This window comes from Mustela nigripes, chromosome 9 (assembly GCF_022355385.1).
Source record: "Mustela nigripes isolate SB6536 chromosome 9, MUSNIG.SB6536, whole genome shotgun sequence".
NCBI classification, from domain to species: Eukaryota; Metazoa; Chordata; class Mammalia; order Carnivora; family Mustelidae; genus Mustela; species Mustela nigripes.
In genome coordinates, this window is record NC_081565.1 from 6,559,477 (window position 1) to 6,577,186 (window position 17,710).

A 17,710-nucleotide genomic window follows, 5' to 3' on the forward strand; every position below is an offset into this window, starting at 1 on the left:
TTGAAGATGATAGGGCTGGATGCTGACTCAATGAATGATATAGACCACCATAGATGGACATTGATAAATAAATGAATGATCAGTATAGATCAATAAAAGCACGTGGTGGTGGTGGTGGTGGTCTGCCCAGAGAGACCCAGGGCAAAAGAGGCAGACAAATAGGAAGACAGAAGGCCTAGTAGATGAGTGGGGTGCGAATGGTCTAAGGTACACGAAGAGGCACAAATGGGCAAGGGGCTGTGGGACAAGGAATGGAGAGAGGCCCCCAGGTGGCAGACAGAGGCCTCAGGGCAAAGTAGCGGGTCTTGGCAAGACCCTGCAACCTCTGGTCCCCCGGGGTCCCTAAGACTCCTCCCCGGCCGCCCCGCCCCGCCCCGCCCCGCCCCGCCCGCTTTGGCTAGCTCCTCCCACGTGCCCCGCCCTGCACGCTCTGGCTGGCTCCTCCCCCGATGCCCGCGCCCCGCCCTGCGCGCTCGGGTGAGCTCGGCGGCGGCGGCGGCTGCGGGCTGGCGAGCGGGCACGCAGAGGCAGGGCGCGCGGAGGGAGGGCGCACCGGCAGCAGGTGGGCGGGGTACGGGCCGGCGGCGGCGGGCCGGGGGCTGCCAGGCTGCGCTCGGGCTGAGCGCTGCCGGCCGTGCGTCGCGCCATGGACTTCAACATGAAGAAGCTGGCGTCGGACGCGGGCATCTTCTTCACCCGGGCGGTGCAGGTGAGGCCGTGCGCCCTGGGCCTCGCGGCCCGGATGTGGGGCGGGCCGGGAGCACCCCTGCGGGAGAGCCTGGGGGTGGCGCAGGAGAAGCCCCTGGAGGCTGCCGCGCCCTCCCGGCTGCGGGACACCCTGGCCCTCACATCCCCTACTGCGGCGCTGCCCAGAAGAAAGAGCCCGGGGCGGCCGGCCACTCTGGCCGCACACTCAGCATAACCCGGGCCCCGGGACTGAGCCGGGCCGCGGCCCCGTTACCTGGGGGGAAGTATCGGGGCCCACGGTTTCTGCAGGCTGGGTTACCCCGCTGCCGTAGCTCCCGCCCCAGGAGGGAGAGAGCACTGGGAGGCCCCTGCCTCCCCGCCCTTGCCCAGCAGTGACTCTGGCAGTCGTCCGGAGGCCTGAGCCCCAGGCCCAAGGACCATGCACCTGCCACGACCCCTTCTCTGAGCCTCAGTCTCTGCACCCGTGCAATGGGCTGGTGGTACTGATTCCGTCAGGTCCCCTGTACACGCTTGGATAGTCAGTCCGGAAGCCAGGAGGGCTGGGATTATTTCCTTTCTGCTCCACGGGAGGCCTGTTTCCTCTTATTTCTCCAAGCCTGGAGGATGGGGAAAGGGCTGAGGTCTGGCTGGGTGCCCTCCTTGGACAGCTGTCCGCTGATGGTGCCAGAATCGGAACAAGTCCTATCCACATTCTGGGGCCAGGAGAGAAACTGAGGCATCTTAATGTAACGGTGAAGACCTGGAGGCAGCTATGGGCGTGGATGCTCCCTGTTGTGACCTTGAGGAAGGGGCTTCATCTCTTGGCCTCAGTTGTTCAATCTGAAAAATGGGATTAGCAATCCCTCCCTCCCAGGAAGCTTGTGAGGAGAGCTGGGTACTCTGCGTGTACATGCTCCATAAAGATAAAGCTGTGGGGCGTCTGGGTGGCTCAGTCAGTAAAGCATCTGCCTTCGGCTCAGGCCGTGATCCCAGGGTGCTGGGATCGGGCCCCATGTTGGAGTCCCTGCTTAGCAGGGAGGCTGCCTCCCCCCCTCCTTCTGCCCCCCCCCCCGCACTCATGCTTTTTCTCTCTCTCTCTCTCTCAAATTAAAAAAAAAAATCTTAAAAAAAATAAAGGCACGAATACTAGTAGTGTTAACGTAGTTAGTATGGCATGTGACCTTGGGCAAGTCACTTTTCACTTTTCCCCCTCCTGTCAATCGGGTGTGACACCCGGTCTGCCTCCAGAGGTGGCTGCAGACTTGGGGCTTGGCCTGTCGCAGTGCTCTGGGAGCCAGTCCTATTGTTTGTCCTTGCTGTTGTCTGGAGAAGCCCAGCCCCAGACAGTCTCTGGGAAACCCATGTGCTCATGTTTACTAGAAAGCACCATGTCCCGTGTCCCGTTGAGGATTAGTGCCCCAGTGAGTACTTGCTGCCTGGTATTTCAAGCCCCGCAGGGTGATCCCAGCCCTAGTGGGTTTCCTAGGACCCTGGAGCCCCTTGGCTGTCCTCAGTTCATCTGTAAGATGGGAACCATCCCAGTGTCGGTATGGCAACCGCTCTATCTCCCACATCTGGGAGAACCTGATCTGCCAGTTTCCTGCTATTGTGGGGTGCTGGCACCTGACCTAGCCAGGGCCTGCAGAGCCTGCGGTGTGGGGAAGCTTGAGCTCTGTGGCCTCCCTTCTCTTGGTCGGGGCAGGCCCAGTGGGTCACCCGTACTGGAGTGGGAGCCAGTGCCCAGGCTCCAGACTCTGGGGTGGAGGAGGGAGCTGGGAGCTTTATAAATAGAGGCTTTCTCTGGCTCTGCACGCCCACCCCCTGCTGCTGCCATTGTGCAGGGAGCAGCCTCGGACTCTGCAGACATCAGCCCCTGAAGCATGGGTCCCTTCCTCTTGGTAGTGATGGGGCAGGGTGACAGGCCAGAGGAGAGAAGTCTTGAAATATCACCTGCGTAGGACCCTTGGGACCTGCTGAGGCCAGGCTGCCTGGAGATAGGCGTCAGTAGGGATGGGAGGGAGTTCTTCATTCTCAGTGTGTGGGCAGCTTCTCTGCCTAGGGGCCACCATGCCAGGCCCCAGGACATACTGGGTAAGCCGTCAGCCCCTCTGCATACCAGGGACACCTTTTAGAGCCTTGCCCCATCGCCATCCAGTAGGGAGCCTGGTGATGGGGATCCCTTTTGCATGGGTGATTCTGGGATTCCAGGTCCCGGAACGGTGCCTTGAAAGTGAGGGTGAGTTTGTGAAGTTGGTCCAGGGGCTGGGAAATGCCCAGCTAAGGGCACCGAGGCAGGAAAACCTAGGGCATATTGAGTATGATGCCAGCGTAGGTGCGAGTGGGCCGTGGAAGCCATAGTACCAAGGCTGTTAGTAGTAACTGCCGTAATAGTAAGAGTAGTGGCAGAACTAGTAGTAGTAAAGGCCGTGAGGAGGCAGTAGCTCTGTCATCGTCTGAGCCGGGCAGGCAGCACTGGACAAGGGATGGAGGTCCGGAAAGCCCCGTAGGATACTGAACTTGGGTGGACCTGGGGTGTGAGGGATGGCTGCCCCGAGGCTCCGTTAACCTTGCACATTCGGGTGACATAACCACCTAAAGTAGGGTGCCTGGTCCTGCTGGGGTACGGGGGTTCCTAGGTAGCTCTGAGGAGGAACATGAAGAAGCCCTTCTGTCCGTGGTCATGATGAGAGCAGCTAAGGCTTGTTAGGGCAGTGCTGTGTGTTTCCAAATCTTCTGTGAGATAGGTCCTGTTATCACCCTTTGCCAGGGCAGGGGAGCCCCTGGCGAAGACCAGAGAGGTGGCTTTGCCTCTCTAAGCCTTGATTTCCTTATCTGGAAAATGGAGCTAAGGCTACCCCTAAGGGGCTGGGAGAGGTGAGGCCTGCTCGGGGGCCTGGCTCTGGGAGGCCCCAGTCTAGGGAATGTGAGACGGCCCAGGAGTAGGGAGAGGCGGGAGGAAGCGGGGAGCAGCTGCTTCCCAGGTCGGGAGCCACAGGCTGTCAGCCTGGCCCACCCGGGTCAGGCCTACAGCGAGAAACCCAAGCCCTGTTGCATAATGGATGGCTGCCCAGTGACGCTGCCCAGTGACTCTCCGTGGCTGCCGCCCCCTCCCTGCATCTGGGCTGGAGCTGTTGTTGGCCTCTGGATGATTGATCGACGCCAAGCCATCTGGGAAGGGCCTCCAGACTCCCAGCCCAGAGTGACCCTGACTTGAGCACAGTCTGCCCCTTGCTTAGCCTCAGTGGCATCATCTGTGACATGGGAAACTTGACTCAACTGTCCTAGAGGCTCTCGGAGACGTCAATGGGTCACTGGTGTCAAATGCTTATAGCCCAGGGTTGGAGCACCCCGCAGTCAGCAGTGCTGCTGCGTTAGTACTGATCTTTCTCCTGCAGGTCTATGCCCTTTTGCTATTTGACTACGACCTTGAACAGGCTCTTTCTACCAGAGCCTTCTGGATCAGAGGGGCCAGGACTTGGGCCAGTATCAGGTTGTTCTCGCGTGGCCTGCACAACCTCTGCCGGCTCTGACTGCTGGGACATCCCGGTTCTTGCCTGGCCTTGGGGCGGGGCTGCCAAGCTTTCTAAGCCTTGTGCGTGCCCAGCAGTTGGCTCTGAGGGGCTAGTGGTGTTCCCTGTCCACTGCACCAGGCGACCAGAGGCCAGCCATGTGGCTTTCCCATGCCCACACACTCCCTTTCCTTCCCGCTGCCTCGCCATCAGCTCTTTGCAGCAGTGGCACCGACTCCCTGCCAGACTCGGGCCTTCATGTCTTACCCAGACCTTTCTTTTTTTAATTATTTTATTATTTTATTTTAAGTAGACTCCACACTCCACCTGGGGCTCAAACTCATGACCCTGAGCCCCCTCAGGCGCCCCTTACCCACATCTTTCTCATTTCATCCTATTTCAGCTATGAGGGAGCTGGTATTTTTTATTATTCTCATTTTTCAGCTCAGGAAACTGACGCCAGGGAGGCAAAGCCACTTGCCCAAGGTCCCACCGCTCATCAGTGCAGACCTGAGACTCAAATCAGGTCCCTCTGACTCTGAGAGCTGGGTTCTTCCCAATCACTCCCCTGGCACCCCCTCCCCACTGGCTCCCAGTCCCCCAAGGAGCCTGTAATCACCCCAGACTTTGCTCTGTGCTCCGCACCTATGTTACCAGGTGCTCAGGGAATAAAAGTCAAGCTAGGAGGACCCTTAGAACTAGGCCCCCAATGACTCCTTATCCCCCTAAGTAATAAGGTAGATTTTTGTACACATGTGCATTTTTTGGGGGGTCTCTAGCTTTCTGGGTTTCCAAAAGAAGCCGTGATCCCCAACCTTTGGTCCAGCGTAATTTTACAGAGAGGCAAATTGAAGCACAGAGCAGGGTTATAACTTGGTCAGGGTCACAGAGCAGGTTAGGGGCAAAGCCAGTTTCTTGACCTTGGGCTTGGTTCTAGTTGGGTGAGTGGGGAGGAGGTATAGAAGCGTGGGGCAGGGACAGTCTTTGCTTCCCCGCTGCCAAGCCCTCCCCATCCCTCAACGCTACCCACCCCACAGTTCACAGAGGAGAAATTCGGCCAGGCTGAGAGGACTGAGCTGGATGCACACTTTGAAAACCTTCTTGCCCGGGCAGACAGCACCAAGAACTGGACGGAGAAAATCCTACGGCAGACGGAGGTGCTGCTGCAACCCAACCCCAGTGAGTGGGCACCGGGCGGTCCTGGGCGAGGGGCTAGAGGCCACTGGCAGGAGGCCTGGGCCGCAGGTGCGACTGGGTGGCACACGGGATTTGGATCAGGTTACTGAGGCTTCTGAGGCCTGCTTAGGACGAGGCGAGCAGTTAAAGAGCCCAGCAGAGAGTGATGGGCTCCAGGATGCGCTCTCTGGGGCAGCAGGAGGTTTAAGAGTTTTGCACCAAGGAGTTGGAGAAATGCTTGAGACTAAAACACGCTTGGGAAGAGGCAGGGAAAGCATGAGCTCAATCTGTTGAGAGGCTGGCGGGGCCTAGAGATGGAGAAGGGCTTGCCCTGAGTCACACTGCAGCGAGCGTGAGCAGGGAGCACGCAGAAGCCTCGGGCAGGAGAACCTGGGGGGCGGGGCAGGCTGTCTTGGGGTCGTGAAGCTATCTGCCTCCAAGTCTCCTGTATAAGTGGGTGTCCCTGGAGCTTTCTGGAGCCAGCGCCGGACGACTGTCCATGTGTGTACTAGGTTCTGTAAATCCATATCAGATGGAGGGAGAAGTGAGTGGGCCTTTACTTTGGGCCCGTCACCCCCAGCCGTGTGACCTGGGTAGGCATTTCATGTCTCCGAGCTGTGGCTTCCTCCTCTCTGGAGTGAGGGGTCCTCTGGGGTTGAGTGCTGGTTTCACTAGGTTGAAATAGGCTCCAAAGAGAGAGTAATCTGCCTGTTACCAGGCCAGGCACCCCCATGGGGGGCCCTGGTCTGGGTCTGTTTCTGTCCCCATGGCTGCCATCCTTGGGTTGTACTGAAGAGCCCCGTGGCTTTGGCTGCTGTCTCCCTGCAGGTGCCCGCGTGGAGGAGTTCCTGTATGAGAAGCTGGACAGGAAGGTGCCCTCGCGGGTCACCAACGGGGAGCTGCTGGCTCAGTACATGGCGGAGGCGGCCAGTGAGCTGGGGCCCACGACTCCCTATGGTGAGCCAAGCCCCCAGCCAGGGTCCGGGGTCACAGTCTCTTGCTCTCGAATTTTCCTCCATCTCTCTCTTCCTTCCTTTCTTGCTTTGTGTTTGTGAAGTACACAAATATCTCCTTGTCAACATTCATGAAATGGATGAATGAAAGTGCAGAAAATGAAAAAAAAATTGAAATAAATGAAAATAAACAAGTGAGGGGCACCTGGGTGGCTCAGTGGGTTAAAGCCTCTGCCTTCAGCTCAGGTCATGATCCCAGGGTCCTGGGATCCAGCCCCGCATCGGGCTTTCTGCTCAGTAGGGAGCCTGCTTCCCTTCCTCTCTCTCTCTCTTTGCCTGCCTCTCTGCCTACCTGTGATCTCTGTCAAATAAATAAATAAAATCTTCAATAAATAAATAAATAAACAAATAAACAAGTAAAAAAAATTCATTTGCCTTGCAAACACCTCAGTCAGTGCAGATGAAAACAGAGTGAGAAACGGAAGTCTCTCTTACCCAGTTCCGGTTTCTGTGCCTTTCTTAATGGGATCGTACTGTGCGTACCCTTCTGTGACCTGATTTTTCATCTGGGTATTGTGTTAGCTACCTTCTCCCAGTGGCACATACTTTTTTTTTTTTTTTTTTAATTTTTAATGTTTTACAGAGATAAAATTTACATACCATAAAATGCACCTGTTTTAAGTATATAATTCAGTGCTTTTTCGTAAATTTACAGAGTTGTGCAAACATCCCCCCCAAGCCTATTTAAAGAACATTTCTGTCCCCTGCACAAAAGGCCATGTCTGCTTAGAGTCAGTCCCCAGTCCAGTCCCCCTGCTGCTAACTATTCATGCACATTCGTGTGCCTATAAATGTGCTTTTTCTGAACCTCTCATATAAATGGAATCACATATTGTGTTGGGTGGTTTTTAAGATTTTATTTATTTGAGAGCGAGAGAGATCACATATGCATTCATGAGGAGCAGAGGGAGAGGGAGGGGGAGTGTGTCCCACGCAGGCTCTGCATGGAGCCGGATGTGGGGCTCAATCCTGTGACCCCAGATCATGACCCAAGCCGAAAGCAAGAGTTGATTGCCTGAATGACTGAGCAGCCCAGGCCCCCCACGGTGTGCTGTGTTTTGCATCCGGCTCCTTTGAGCATAGCATCTCTGACGTTTATTTGTGCCATAATGTGTTTTAGGATTTCATTCCTTGTTATTGCGGGATAGTAAGTGTCCCGTTGTATGGCTAGACATTTGGGTTGTGTCCTTCCGAGCGTTTGCACAAAGAACTTTGTGAGGGCATGTGTTTTCCCTTCTCCTGGATATGCACCTAGGAATGGACTTGCTAGGTCACACAGTAAACTTAAGTTTAGCTTTTTAGGAAATTACCAAACTGTCTCCCGAAGTGGCTGTGGGATTTTGTATTTCCACCAGCAGGATGGTGGTTAATTTCCGTATATTTGGATTTTCCAAGTTTCCTTCTATTGTTGATTTCTAATTGATTTTGCTGTGATCAGAGAGCATTTTCTGTATGATTTTAACCTTTTACGTTTATGAAGATTTGCTTATAGCCTAGTATATGGTCTGTCCTGGAGAGTGTTGTTCACTGGAGATCATATGCTGTGTTGCTGTGGAGTGGGGTAGAGACAACAGGCCAAATTGGGTGACAGGGTTGTTCTAGTCTCTGTGGGCTTGCGGATTTTGTCTGGTCCTTTGCATTACTGAGAAGTACTGAAGTCTCCCACTATTTCTGTTTCTGGCTTCAGATCATCAGTGTTTACTTCATATGTTTTCGGAGCTCTGTTGTGAGGTCTGTGTATTTACTCTTGTTATATCTTCTTGATGAATTGACTTATATCATTGTAAAATGCTGTTGTCTCTGGTCACGTTCACAGTAAAGTCCATTTTATCCGACAGCAGTTCACGCACTCCTGTTCTCTTAGGAGGACAGTTCACATGGTATACCTTTCTCTGTTCTATTTTCAACCTATTTATGTCTTTAAATCCAAAGTCTTTTGTAGACAGTACATATTTGGATTTTTTTTTAAGATTTTACTTATTTATTTGACCAAGAGAGGGAACACAAGCCAGGGAGAGGGAGGGGGAAAAGCAGGCTTCTTGCCGAGCAGGGAGCCCGATGCAGGGCTGGGTCCCAGGACCCTGGGATCATGAACTGAGCCGAAGGCAGACGCTTAACCGACTGAGCCACCCAGGCGCCCCTGTATTTGGATTTTTTCTTAAAAATCCACTCTATCTTCACTCTTTGATTGGAATGTTTAATCCATTTGTATTTAACATAATTATTGATGTAGTTGTTTCCAGATCTGTTAAATTTGTGGCAGAGCTCTTCCAACCAGTATTCTTTATTCAAGTCAGCTGTGACGTTGGTCTTCCTCAATTATTTGCCGTTGAGATCACTGCTGTTTCCAGCAGGGTCCCCTGGATTATTCTGTGCTCCCACCCAAATCAAGTCAGCCCCAATACCACTACCTTCCCCTGCGGCCCATCCCCCACCCCTATCCGCTGCCCACCTGCGGACTTGCCCCGCCCAGGCAGAGCTACAACAACCGCAGAGGCAGAGCCGAAGAGCTGACCATGACCATGGGAGCCGCCCTCGACCCCCCCAGCCCCACCCCGCCGCCCGCCCCGCCCCAGGCTGGGAAGCCACGGGTTCCCATCTTGTTCCTACCAAGGTCCAGTAGTTCTTGAGTAAATATTCTCAGTTTCTTTGCATTTGGTCAATTTCCAGAGTCCGGAAACATTTGCTTTTGACAGCGATACCCATTTTTACTGTTGCTTTTTGGGAACAAGATTTGTTGAGGTGCCTTCTGTGTTCTGGAAGTCTCTCCCCCCACCGCCCCCCTCATCTTTGTCACACTGTGTCCTAGTCCGCGTTTGGGACGTCCCGCTATTTATGTCAGTCTCCTGTCGACAGACACGCAGGTCGCCCCACAGGCTTCCAGGCCAGCCGATCCGCACTGAGCCCGCAGTGCTCACGCCTCCGCGGCCTGCCTCTCCCTGGGCGCTCCCTTAGGGTCCGAGCAGCCCGAGCCCGAGCCTCTTCCTCACCCTTAAACTCCATTTAACCAGGGAAGACACTCATCAAGGTGGCAGAAGCTGAAAAGCGCCTGGGAGCCGCCGAGAGGGATTTCATCCACACGGCCTCCATCAACTTCCTCACGCCTCTGCGCAACTTCCTGGAAGGGGACTGGAAGACCATTTCGGTGAGAGGACTGGGGGCCCCCGCTTCCTGGTCACTGCTGTCCTCCTCCACGGGGCCGCCGAGACAGGCTCTCCTCCCATCCCGGGAGCCCGGCACTCCACTCCCAGGGCTCCCCAGATGTGGCTCTTGTGGACCGAATGACACAGTGGGTGACCTCTCCCTGTCGGGGCCTCGGTTTCCCTGTATGGCCCTGACGGCCCGGTGGGCCAGTCCTGCCGCAGCCTAGGCTCTCACTCTGCCCTGCTCCCCCTCCCTGCAGAAGGAGAGGCGTCTCCTGCAAAACCGGCGTCTGGACTTGGATGCCTGCAAAGCGCGGCTGAAGAAGGCCAAGGCTGCAGAGGCCAAAGCCACGGTAGGTGTCCCTGCTGGTGTCCCGCCCCACCACCCCCAGCTCTGTTCGGAGCCAAGGGAGGGTGAAGGGACCTGACGTTTGGCATGACCTTTCTTCCCTTTCCCTGCCTGGAGAGGCTTGGCTGGGGGATGCTGGTCCTGGCTGACCGCTTCAGGTCATGCCTCTCTGCCCCTCCCCCGCGGGAACCCTGGCCACCCAGAGCTCTGGGTCCCAGGGCAGACATTTATGGAGTGGCCTGACCAGCAGTGCCCCGACCCAGGCTCAGGGCACGCCACAGCCTCCCCAGACAGACAACCAACTGGAGTTTTTCGCATGGCCCTGCCCTGTCCTTCCTGAATGCTCGGCTCTGTCCCCCGGCTCTGCCCGGGCATGGCTCCCCCTTACTAACTACCCCACCCGCTGCTCCAGTGCTGGTCCCAGGGTGCCCTGATGGTGGGAACCCTGGAGCTGGACCGTGCACCTGCTTAGGGACGTGACCGAGGGCCCTTTCAGGTAATCCCGTGGCCCTGGGTCAGGACTTCCCTCTACTCTCAGCTCACTGAGGCCCGCTCGGCCTGGCCAGGCCAGCCGATGGAGTGTGGCACAGTTTGCCCAGGGCTTAGGCCAGGGTGGGGAGAGCAGGCCTGAGGGGGAGCACGCTCTAGGCATGTCAGGCTGCTTGGCAGTGTGGGGGCCTAGAGGCCACCTCACACCCAGGAACCAGGTCGAGGGCAGGCCGGGGGTACCGTCACCTGTGTCTTCCCAGACTCGCAGCTGACCCAAATGCTCCTTGCGTCCCTCTCCCACAGTGTGGCCACTGGGGACCATGGAGTCTTGGCCTGTGCCACCTCTGGTGAGAGTCAAGGGCAGGGTCTCAGCACACCCGGGTGTGTGGGGTCCAGATCGGAGGCAGGGGCTCAGCCACTGGAGTCTTGTTGTGGTTGGGTGAGATGACCCATGGCTACAGGGCTGACCTCTTGAAGTCAGCTGGACAGGATAGTCTCCTTGGAGTACCTCGGCCAGAACCGGCTTCTCCTCTACCAGGCAGGCCAGGGGAGCCTTTCCTTAGTCACCAGAGCGGCACGACCTCCTCTCCAAGTTGTCTGGCCCAGACAGCCTCAAGCCCTTGAATTAGGCCCCGCGCCCTCTGCAGAGAGGCCCAGGGCAACCCAGGCGCAGCAAGCGCCCCAGAGGACCGCAGCCCGGCGGGTCACCCCTGCCCTCCCGCGTAGACCCAGGCACACGGGCAGAGCAGGACTCCTTCCGGACGGCAGGGTCGTCTGCCCACCTGCCTGCCACCCACCTCGGGGGGCCTGCTCCCGCCTGCGCTGTGGACTCACTAACCTCTTTGTTTTTGTTCCTTTCCGTTCTGCTTTGGGTAACTTGGCTCAGTGTGAGGGAGATGTGAGTATACCTTTCCTGCGTGCTGTGCTGCTTCTGGTTTGCCCGGCCCAGCCTCGGGCCCAGGGGCCTGGCCGGCCCAGGGGACGTCCTGGGCGTTTTGCAAGCAGCTGGTCTCCCCACCAGAGCCTCTGCCGTGCATAGCCTCTGGTTTAGGGAGACGCCAGGCACTGGAGCCTGTGAGTCAGCTTTTTGCAAACGTGGAAAGCCTGTCACCCTGTCCATCCATGCGTCCATCCATCCACCTTGTTGTGGGGGAGGGGCCTGGTCCTGTGTGGAGATTCTGGGATGGAGAAAGCCAGGGTTGGGGGTGATTGGTCTGGAGAGCTGTGGCTCTAACCGGAATATCTGAGCCAGGCTCGGGTCCGGGGAGGAGGGGGGCTAGGCCCAGTCTGCGACTCACCTGAAGGCTCCCTGGCATCTGCTTTCCTGGGCTCCCAGCGTGACCACCCACCTGGTCTTTGTCTGACTCTCCATGTCCCCAAGCCCACCTTGTGTCCAGGAGGTTGGAGTGGGGAAAAGGGTCCATGTGGTATGTGTCTACAGCCTCCTGTCCCTTGGGCCGGGGCTCCTGGCCTCCCCCGACAACCCCACCCCGTGGGAGATGCTGGGGCAGCGCCTGGCCCGGGATGACCCCCCTCCCCTCCGTGACCTCTGTTCCCGCCAGACGGTGCCTGACTTTCAGGAGACTAGACCGCGTAATTACATTCTCTCGGCCAGCGCCTCCGCGGTAAGCGCCCCACCCCAGCCGCCCGGCCTCTCTCTGCCCTGGCACCAGGGGACTGCGTGGCACCAGGAACACAGGGCGCATCCCCCGAGCCAGGAAGGCACCAGCCCTGCTCCTGGCCGCCTGCCTGTGCCCTGCGCCTGATCACGGGCCTCCCTCCTCTCTGTGCCACGCTGGAGCTTGGGGCCAGGTCAGCCGCCCCAGACAGCGTGGGGACAGCGCAGGCCCATCTTCTGGGACCCAAAGGTCTGCCCTCCATCCCCCATCAAGGGCACTGCCCCCCAGTCTACGTCGGGCTTGAGGACCCCACAGCTGTGACGAGGGGGGCACTCTTCATCCAGCCACCTCTCTGGCACACCTGCCCAGCATCCTGGCAGCGAGGAGGGGCCCCGAGCCCGAGCAGGGAGGGTGGGGACCGGTGGGCTGGGGGCAGGCGTGTCCGGGGGCCCAGGGCAGCCATGGAGGCTGAAGACTCCGAGTGCCGTGGGTTCTTTTCTCCTGTGTTGTTCCTGGGTATTCACCGTTCAGTGTGGGACACGGGCCAGTCACACCTGCCCCATCGTACCCGCCCCCACCACGGCTGTGCCTTCTCTGCCTTCTTCTCTGACCTTCCGTTTCCAACCGGGGGGTGGCACGCACTTGCTCGGGCTGTCAGGCTCTCTCCGCCCCGTCATAGCATGTTGCCGTGTGTGTCTGTGCCCTCAGGCGGCGGTCGGGCCATCGTCCCTCAGGGCGGCAACGCCGGAGCACTCCAGCAGCCCCTCTCTCTGCGTGTCCTCCGGCCATGCGCGCAGAGGTCACTCCCCACGTTTTGGTTTTCTAAATGGCACCGTGGTGGGACATCTCGGGACACAGGGCTGGCCCCGCTCCGCTTTCAGTCCCTCAGGTCGCCATCTTAGGACAGACTTCCCGCGCTGGGCAGGAGAAATGGGTCTCCTAAGTCGTGGCGGGGGGAGGGGGGTCTTTCTTCTTTAGACTCTGGATGACACTTCCTGCCCCCCTTCTTGGGCCGAGTGGAAGGAGGAATATCCCGGAGGGTGGAGACCGCCCTGTTTTTTTCTTTTGCCATTGAACCCCAGTGTGACTCGGGCACGAGGCTGCCTTTCTCTGCCGAAGGACAGAAAGGTTCAGTGACTGGCCTAGGGTCACACGGCCCTGCGTCCCAGCCCACCAGCCTTAGCTAATTGTCAGGGTGGGATGGGGGACACTGGGTCTCCCATCAGGGCCCGGGGGCTTCCGCTGTAGGAGAAACCCAAGCAGGACTTCCCAGCTGGCTGTCCCCTACCTCCCCTGCATGCGGCATGTTGGGCTGGATGTGGTGGATAGCGACGCTGCTCACACCAGGCCGCGCCCCAGCCTCAGCTCCTGGTTGGGTTCGGGGGAGTGAGGAAGGGTATGGGGGGCGCGGGGGAGCCTTGGGGAGCTGGGGCAGGGCGCGGGCTCTGGGGTTCAGCCGTCCTCACCCCACTCCCCCACTGACCGGTGCCCCCTCCCTCCCCTGCTGCCCGGTCCTGTCGTGGTCTCCGAAGCTCTGGAATGATGAGGTGGACAAGGTGAGTCTGGACTCGGGAGGCTGGCCGCGGGTGGGGGGCCGCGGGTGGGGTAGGGTAGGGGTCAGATTGGTTTCTGGTTCTGGGCTCTGCCGCTGTCGGGGGTATTACTTGTTCTCTCTGGGCACACTGCCCCCACAATTCCTCTGAGCACACAGGGGAATGGCGCTGTCAGATGGCTAGGGACAGTGTCACAGCAAGGTTGTGTCAGGGCACCCATGGGTCGGTCCGTCTTTGGCTGCTTGCAATGGACTGGGTCCAGAGGGGTCCCAGCAAGGGGGCAGGGCTCCAGGCCTGAAGTCAGGGGTGAGAAGTGCACTCCTGCCACCAAGATCTCTATCCGCGTCCCCAGGGGGATGTGTCCTCTGCACCCAGAGTAGGAGAGGTGGCTGCTCCAGGGTGGACCACAGATGGGAGGGAAGGTGGGGCCACTGTTGCTGTCAGCCGCCGCCCCACTCTGCCTTTCCCAGGCCGAGCAGGAGCTCCGAGTGGCCCAGACGGAGTTTGACCGGCAGGCGGAAGTGACCCGACTCCTGCTGGAGGGGATCAGCAGCACTCACGTGAGTCCCGCCCTGTGCTGCCCCTCTGTCGTCCACCATCTTCCTGGCCCCGCCCCGGGCCCCCCACTGAACTCCTCCACAAGGGGGCAGACCATGAACTTGGATCTCAGAAGCAGGTGGCGAGGGGCAGTGCTTGAGCCCAGGGTCCTCAGGGTGGAACTTCAGCTTTGGTCCAAGTGCCAAAGGCTGCGCAGCCCTCCCTGCCCTGCAGGGAGCCGGTGGCTTGGGGCCAAGGGCGGAGTGCTAAAGGCCGGGGTCTGCGGTCAGGCAGGAGACAGGGAGCGTCTGGTCGGCCAGGCCGCCTCCCAAGCCAGCACCGCTCTCCCCGCATCGCCCCCCTCCACAGGTGAATCATCTTCGCTGCCTCCATGAGTTTGTGGAGTCCCAGACAACTTACTACGCACAGTGCTACCGCCACATGCTGGACTTACAGAAGCAGCTGGGCAGGTGCCCGCTGGGGTCCCCCGGCTCCCAGGCCCCACAAGCAGCCCATCCCCTTCTCCCCCTGGGGCAAAGACCTTCTCCCCAGGCTCAGCAAGCCCCCAGACTCGCAGGGCAGGTTAGAGGGCCCCTGACCAAGCCCTCTGTCGGGGCATCACAGGCCTGTGTGGGTGACAGGGAGGTGGCTGGCCTGGGCAGGAGGATGGCAGGGACAGGGAGGTACGGCTCACGATTCCCCTCGCCTTGCTTTTTTCTTCATGCTGCCAGCTCCCAGGGAGCCATGTAAGTAGCTGGGGTCCCCTTGCCTCTGTGGCAGTGGGCCCAGGTGTTTAGCGGAACACATGGGACTCCCACGGGGACACAGCTCCCAGCTGAGATGTCACCCTCTCCAGATTCCCAGGCACCTTTGTGGGCACCACGGAGCCCGCCTCCCCGCCCCTCAGCAGCACCTCGCCCACCACCGCTGCAGCCACTATGCCCGTGGGCCCCTCTGTGGCTGGCCTGGCCCCTCCAGGAGAGGCCGCTCTCCGCCTAGAGGAGGTGACCCCCCCCGCCAGCGGGACCCGGAAGGCCCGGGTCCTCTACGACTACGAGGCGGCCGACAGCAGCGAGCTGGCCCTGCTGGCTGATGAGGTGGGTCTGGCGCCGCGGGGTTGGCAGACGCCCGCCTCTGGAGGTGCAGATGCCCGGGTCTCATGGGGCCCTGACAGCCCTGTCCCCATGCTGTCCTGCCCCGGCTGGGCTGTGACCACCCCTCTGCCCTCCTCTTCAGCTCATCACCGTCTACAGCCTGCCCGGCATGGACCCAGACTGGCTCATCGGCGAGCGAGGCAACAAGAAGGGCAAGGTCCCGGTCACCTACTTGGAACTGCTCAGCTAAGCCGGCCCCCTCCAGGCCCCTGCCCACCCTGGCCTGGGCGGGAGAGGACAGGAGGCAGCCCTGCCACTTGTCTGCTGGTGACTCAGCTGCTCAGGGTGGGGAGACTGGCCCCATTCTGTCCGTGCCCCCCGGTCGTCCAGCTGTGAGGGGGGCCCCTCCCCCAGCCCTGCTTCTGGAGCCCCCCACCCCGCCTGCAATCCCCCGAGCACCCCGGCTCCCCAGCCCTCCTGGCTCCGCCTAAGGAGGATGGAGGGACTGGCCGCAGTGCTGCCCTAGGCACCCTGACCCCGCGGGAAGCCTGGGGTGTGCCCTTGGCCAGAGAGCACCTGCCTTTTGGTTGCCAAAAGCAACAAGATGGGGGGGGGGGCAGGCAGGTGTGCAGCAGGGCTGGGGCCCGGGTGGCAGAGGGGCGCCGGGCGGAGTGGCGTCTCCCAGGTGCTGCCCTGCCCTCCCGCGCGGACCGCTCACGCCGAGTTCCGTGGCTCAGCCTGCACTTCTCCACACTCACTTTTTAACGGATCTTTTTACTCTGCCTGTCTGCTTGCTCTCTAGCCAGTGACAAATAATAAACTGTCCTTCACGTGCATGTCGCCTCGGCTCCTGTCGGGCTGTGGGCCCCCCGGGGCTGGCCCTGAGGGTGGGCAAGGGAAACCTCCGAAGGGCGGCTTCCTGCTCCCTCCTTCCCGGGCCGCCCTTCCTCCCGCAGGGCGCGCGTGGCTCGGGGGGCGGCCCTGTTCCTGCACAGGAGGCTGCGGAAACCTTTTGTGCCTAAGAGAAACTTGCCTAGATGCGGGCCGAGCGGAGCGGACAGTACCGTGTGTGAGGGTTTCAACTGCCGACCTGTGGCCGGTCTGCATGTGCTCAGGCCGTCCTCACAGATGAGGGAAGAGAACAGAGTCACCTCCTCGAGCTTCCATAACGGGCAAGTGGCCGCGCAGGGACTCTAGCCCAGGTCAGTCTGGTTCTAGAAACTTCAGGTGAAGGCCCCTCACCAGGCCCTGCTCTCTGGTGAGGAGGTCCTGCTCCCAAGATGGGGCAGGGAGGGAGGCCCGGGCGCGGAGCTGTAAACCGGACTGGGACTTCAGGAGAGGCCACACCCATGAGAAGCTCGGCCGGCAAATGCAGTGTGGTAGGGGCGAGGGGACGAGAGCTGCGCGAGCCAGGGAGGGGAGAACTCGTGCCCACCTGCGCAGCGAATACTCTGCTTTCCCCAAACCTCCGCTCCACTCCTGGGCACCTGGCCGAGAAGGACGTGCTTAGCGCCGAGAGCTCGATGCTCACCCCCAGGTCCTGAAGACACCACCCATTTATCTATAAACAGTCTTTTAATATTTGTATAAATAGACCACAGTATTACCAAAAACTGCAAGAACAGAGCATGGAAAACATCTTCAGACCCGGGCACACAGCCTCTCCCGGCCACACGTGACGCTGGCTCCCGGCCTCCGCTGGGCGGGGGGCAGTGCAGTGGGAATGCTGGAGGGAAGGAGCATACCCCTGCGACATTTTGGACTTGAGGGCGCAAGTGCAGCCGACTCGTGGCTCCCACCTGGCTGTGGACCTCTTGATCTATTATAAAAATAATGCCAGTGGGTGGGTGGCTGGAGTCGGGGCTGCGGGCAGGAGAGAGGTGCTGCTCTCAGTCCCACGCGGGCCGTCGGTCTGGCCGGCAGCACCCCTGCTGCCCGGGGCGCCACACAGGCTGGTGGGGGGTGGGCGGGCAGGCCGCTGCCCTATCTTTGCACGTGCCGCACAAAGGCCTGCACTAGCTGGATCAGAGGCTCCTGGCTCTCCGGGCTGGCCTTGGAGAGAGAGGTGGACTTGCCCTGAGGTGAGGGGAGAACGCCTGCAGCAGGGGAGCTGGGCGCCCCCCGGCGGAAGTAGCGGGAGAGGCTGGAGAGCAGCGTGCTCTACGAGAGAAAGGTACTAGGTGAGGCCCGGAGCCCTGGGCCCTTGGCCGGCCTTGGGAGGTGGGGGGCTGAGTGGGACCCCACAGGCTCGTCCCCATCAGCTGCCCCCTGCTCGTCCGAGCCCGCTGTCCGTACCAACTCCGAGCTGAGCTCCTGCTTCATCCGCTGTTTGTCCCGGGGATGCACAGCTGGGTCCCTAAGGTAGCGCACGGCCTGGGAGATGAGCAGGTAGAAGCAGTTCTCCATGGTGAACATCAGCAAGGACCTGTGGAGAGGGCGGGGTGGCTCTGGTGCGGGGAGCCAAGCTGGCCGGCAGGAGGCACAGCACCGAGCCAACAAGAAGGCTGACCCACGGGGGCCCTGACCCCAGCTCGAATTCTA

The 17,710-nt window shown here is 59.7% G+C and overlaps 2 protein-coding genes across 8 annotated transcripts in view; one reads left to right on the forward strand and one right to left on the reverse strand.

Annotated features, from left to right (window-relative positions):
* Positions 1-528: 528 nt before the first annotated feature.
* SH3GLB2 (SH3 domain containing GRB2 like, endophilin B2) lies at positions 529-16,003 on the forward strand. 7 transcript variants are annotated; one of them, XM_059410585.1, is made up of 14 exons: positions 530-709; positions 5,234-5,375; positions 6,201-6,329; positions 9,397-9,530; positions 9,789-9,881; positions 11,253-11,264; positions 11,929-11,991; positions 12,964-13,113; positions 13,518-13,541; positions 14,009-14,098; positions 14,445-14,545; positions 14,807-14,821; positions 14,932-15,172; positions 15,312-16,003. In XM_059410585.1, the coding sequence occupies exons 1-14, from the start codon at positions 647-649 to the stop codon at positions 15,417-15,419; spliced, it is 1,365 nt and encodes a 454-aa protein (XP_059266568.1). In that variant the 5' UTR covers positions 530-646; the 3' UTR covers positions 15,420-16,003. The 7 variants fall into 7 exon arrangements, with proteins under 7 accessions (XP_059266570.1, XP_059266568.1, XP_059266569.1 ...); XM_059410587.1 differs by lacking the exon at positions 14,807-14,821 and having other exon boundaries at positions 529-709; XM_059410586.1 differs by lacking the exon at positions 11,253-11,264.
* Positions 16,004-16,099: 96 nt separating this feature from the next.
* Positions 16,100-17,710, reverse strand: part of NUP188 (nucleoporin 188) — a 50,466-nt gene continuing 48,855 nt past the window's right edge. The window contains exons 43-44 of the mRNA XM_059410583.1: positions 17,465-17,594; positions 16,100-17,329 (exon numbers count right to left, since the gene is read on the reverse strand). Coding sequence (XP_059266566.1) covers positions 17,153-17,329; positions 17,465-17,594 — 307 coding nt within the window. The 3' untranslated portion in view covers positions 16,100-17,152. The remainder of the gene's footprint in view (positions 17,330-17,464; positions 17,595-17,710) is intronic.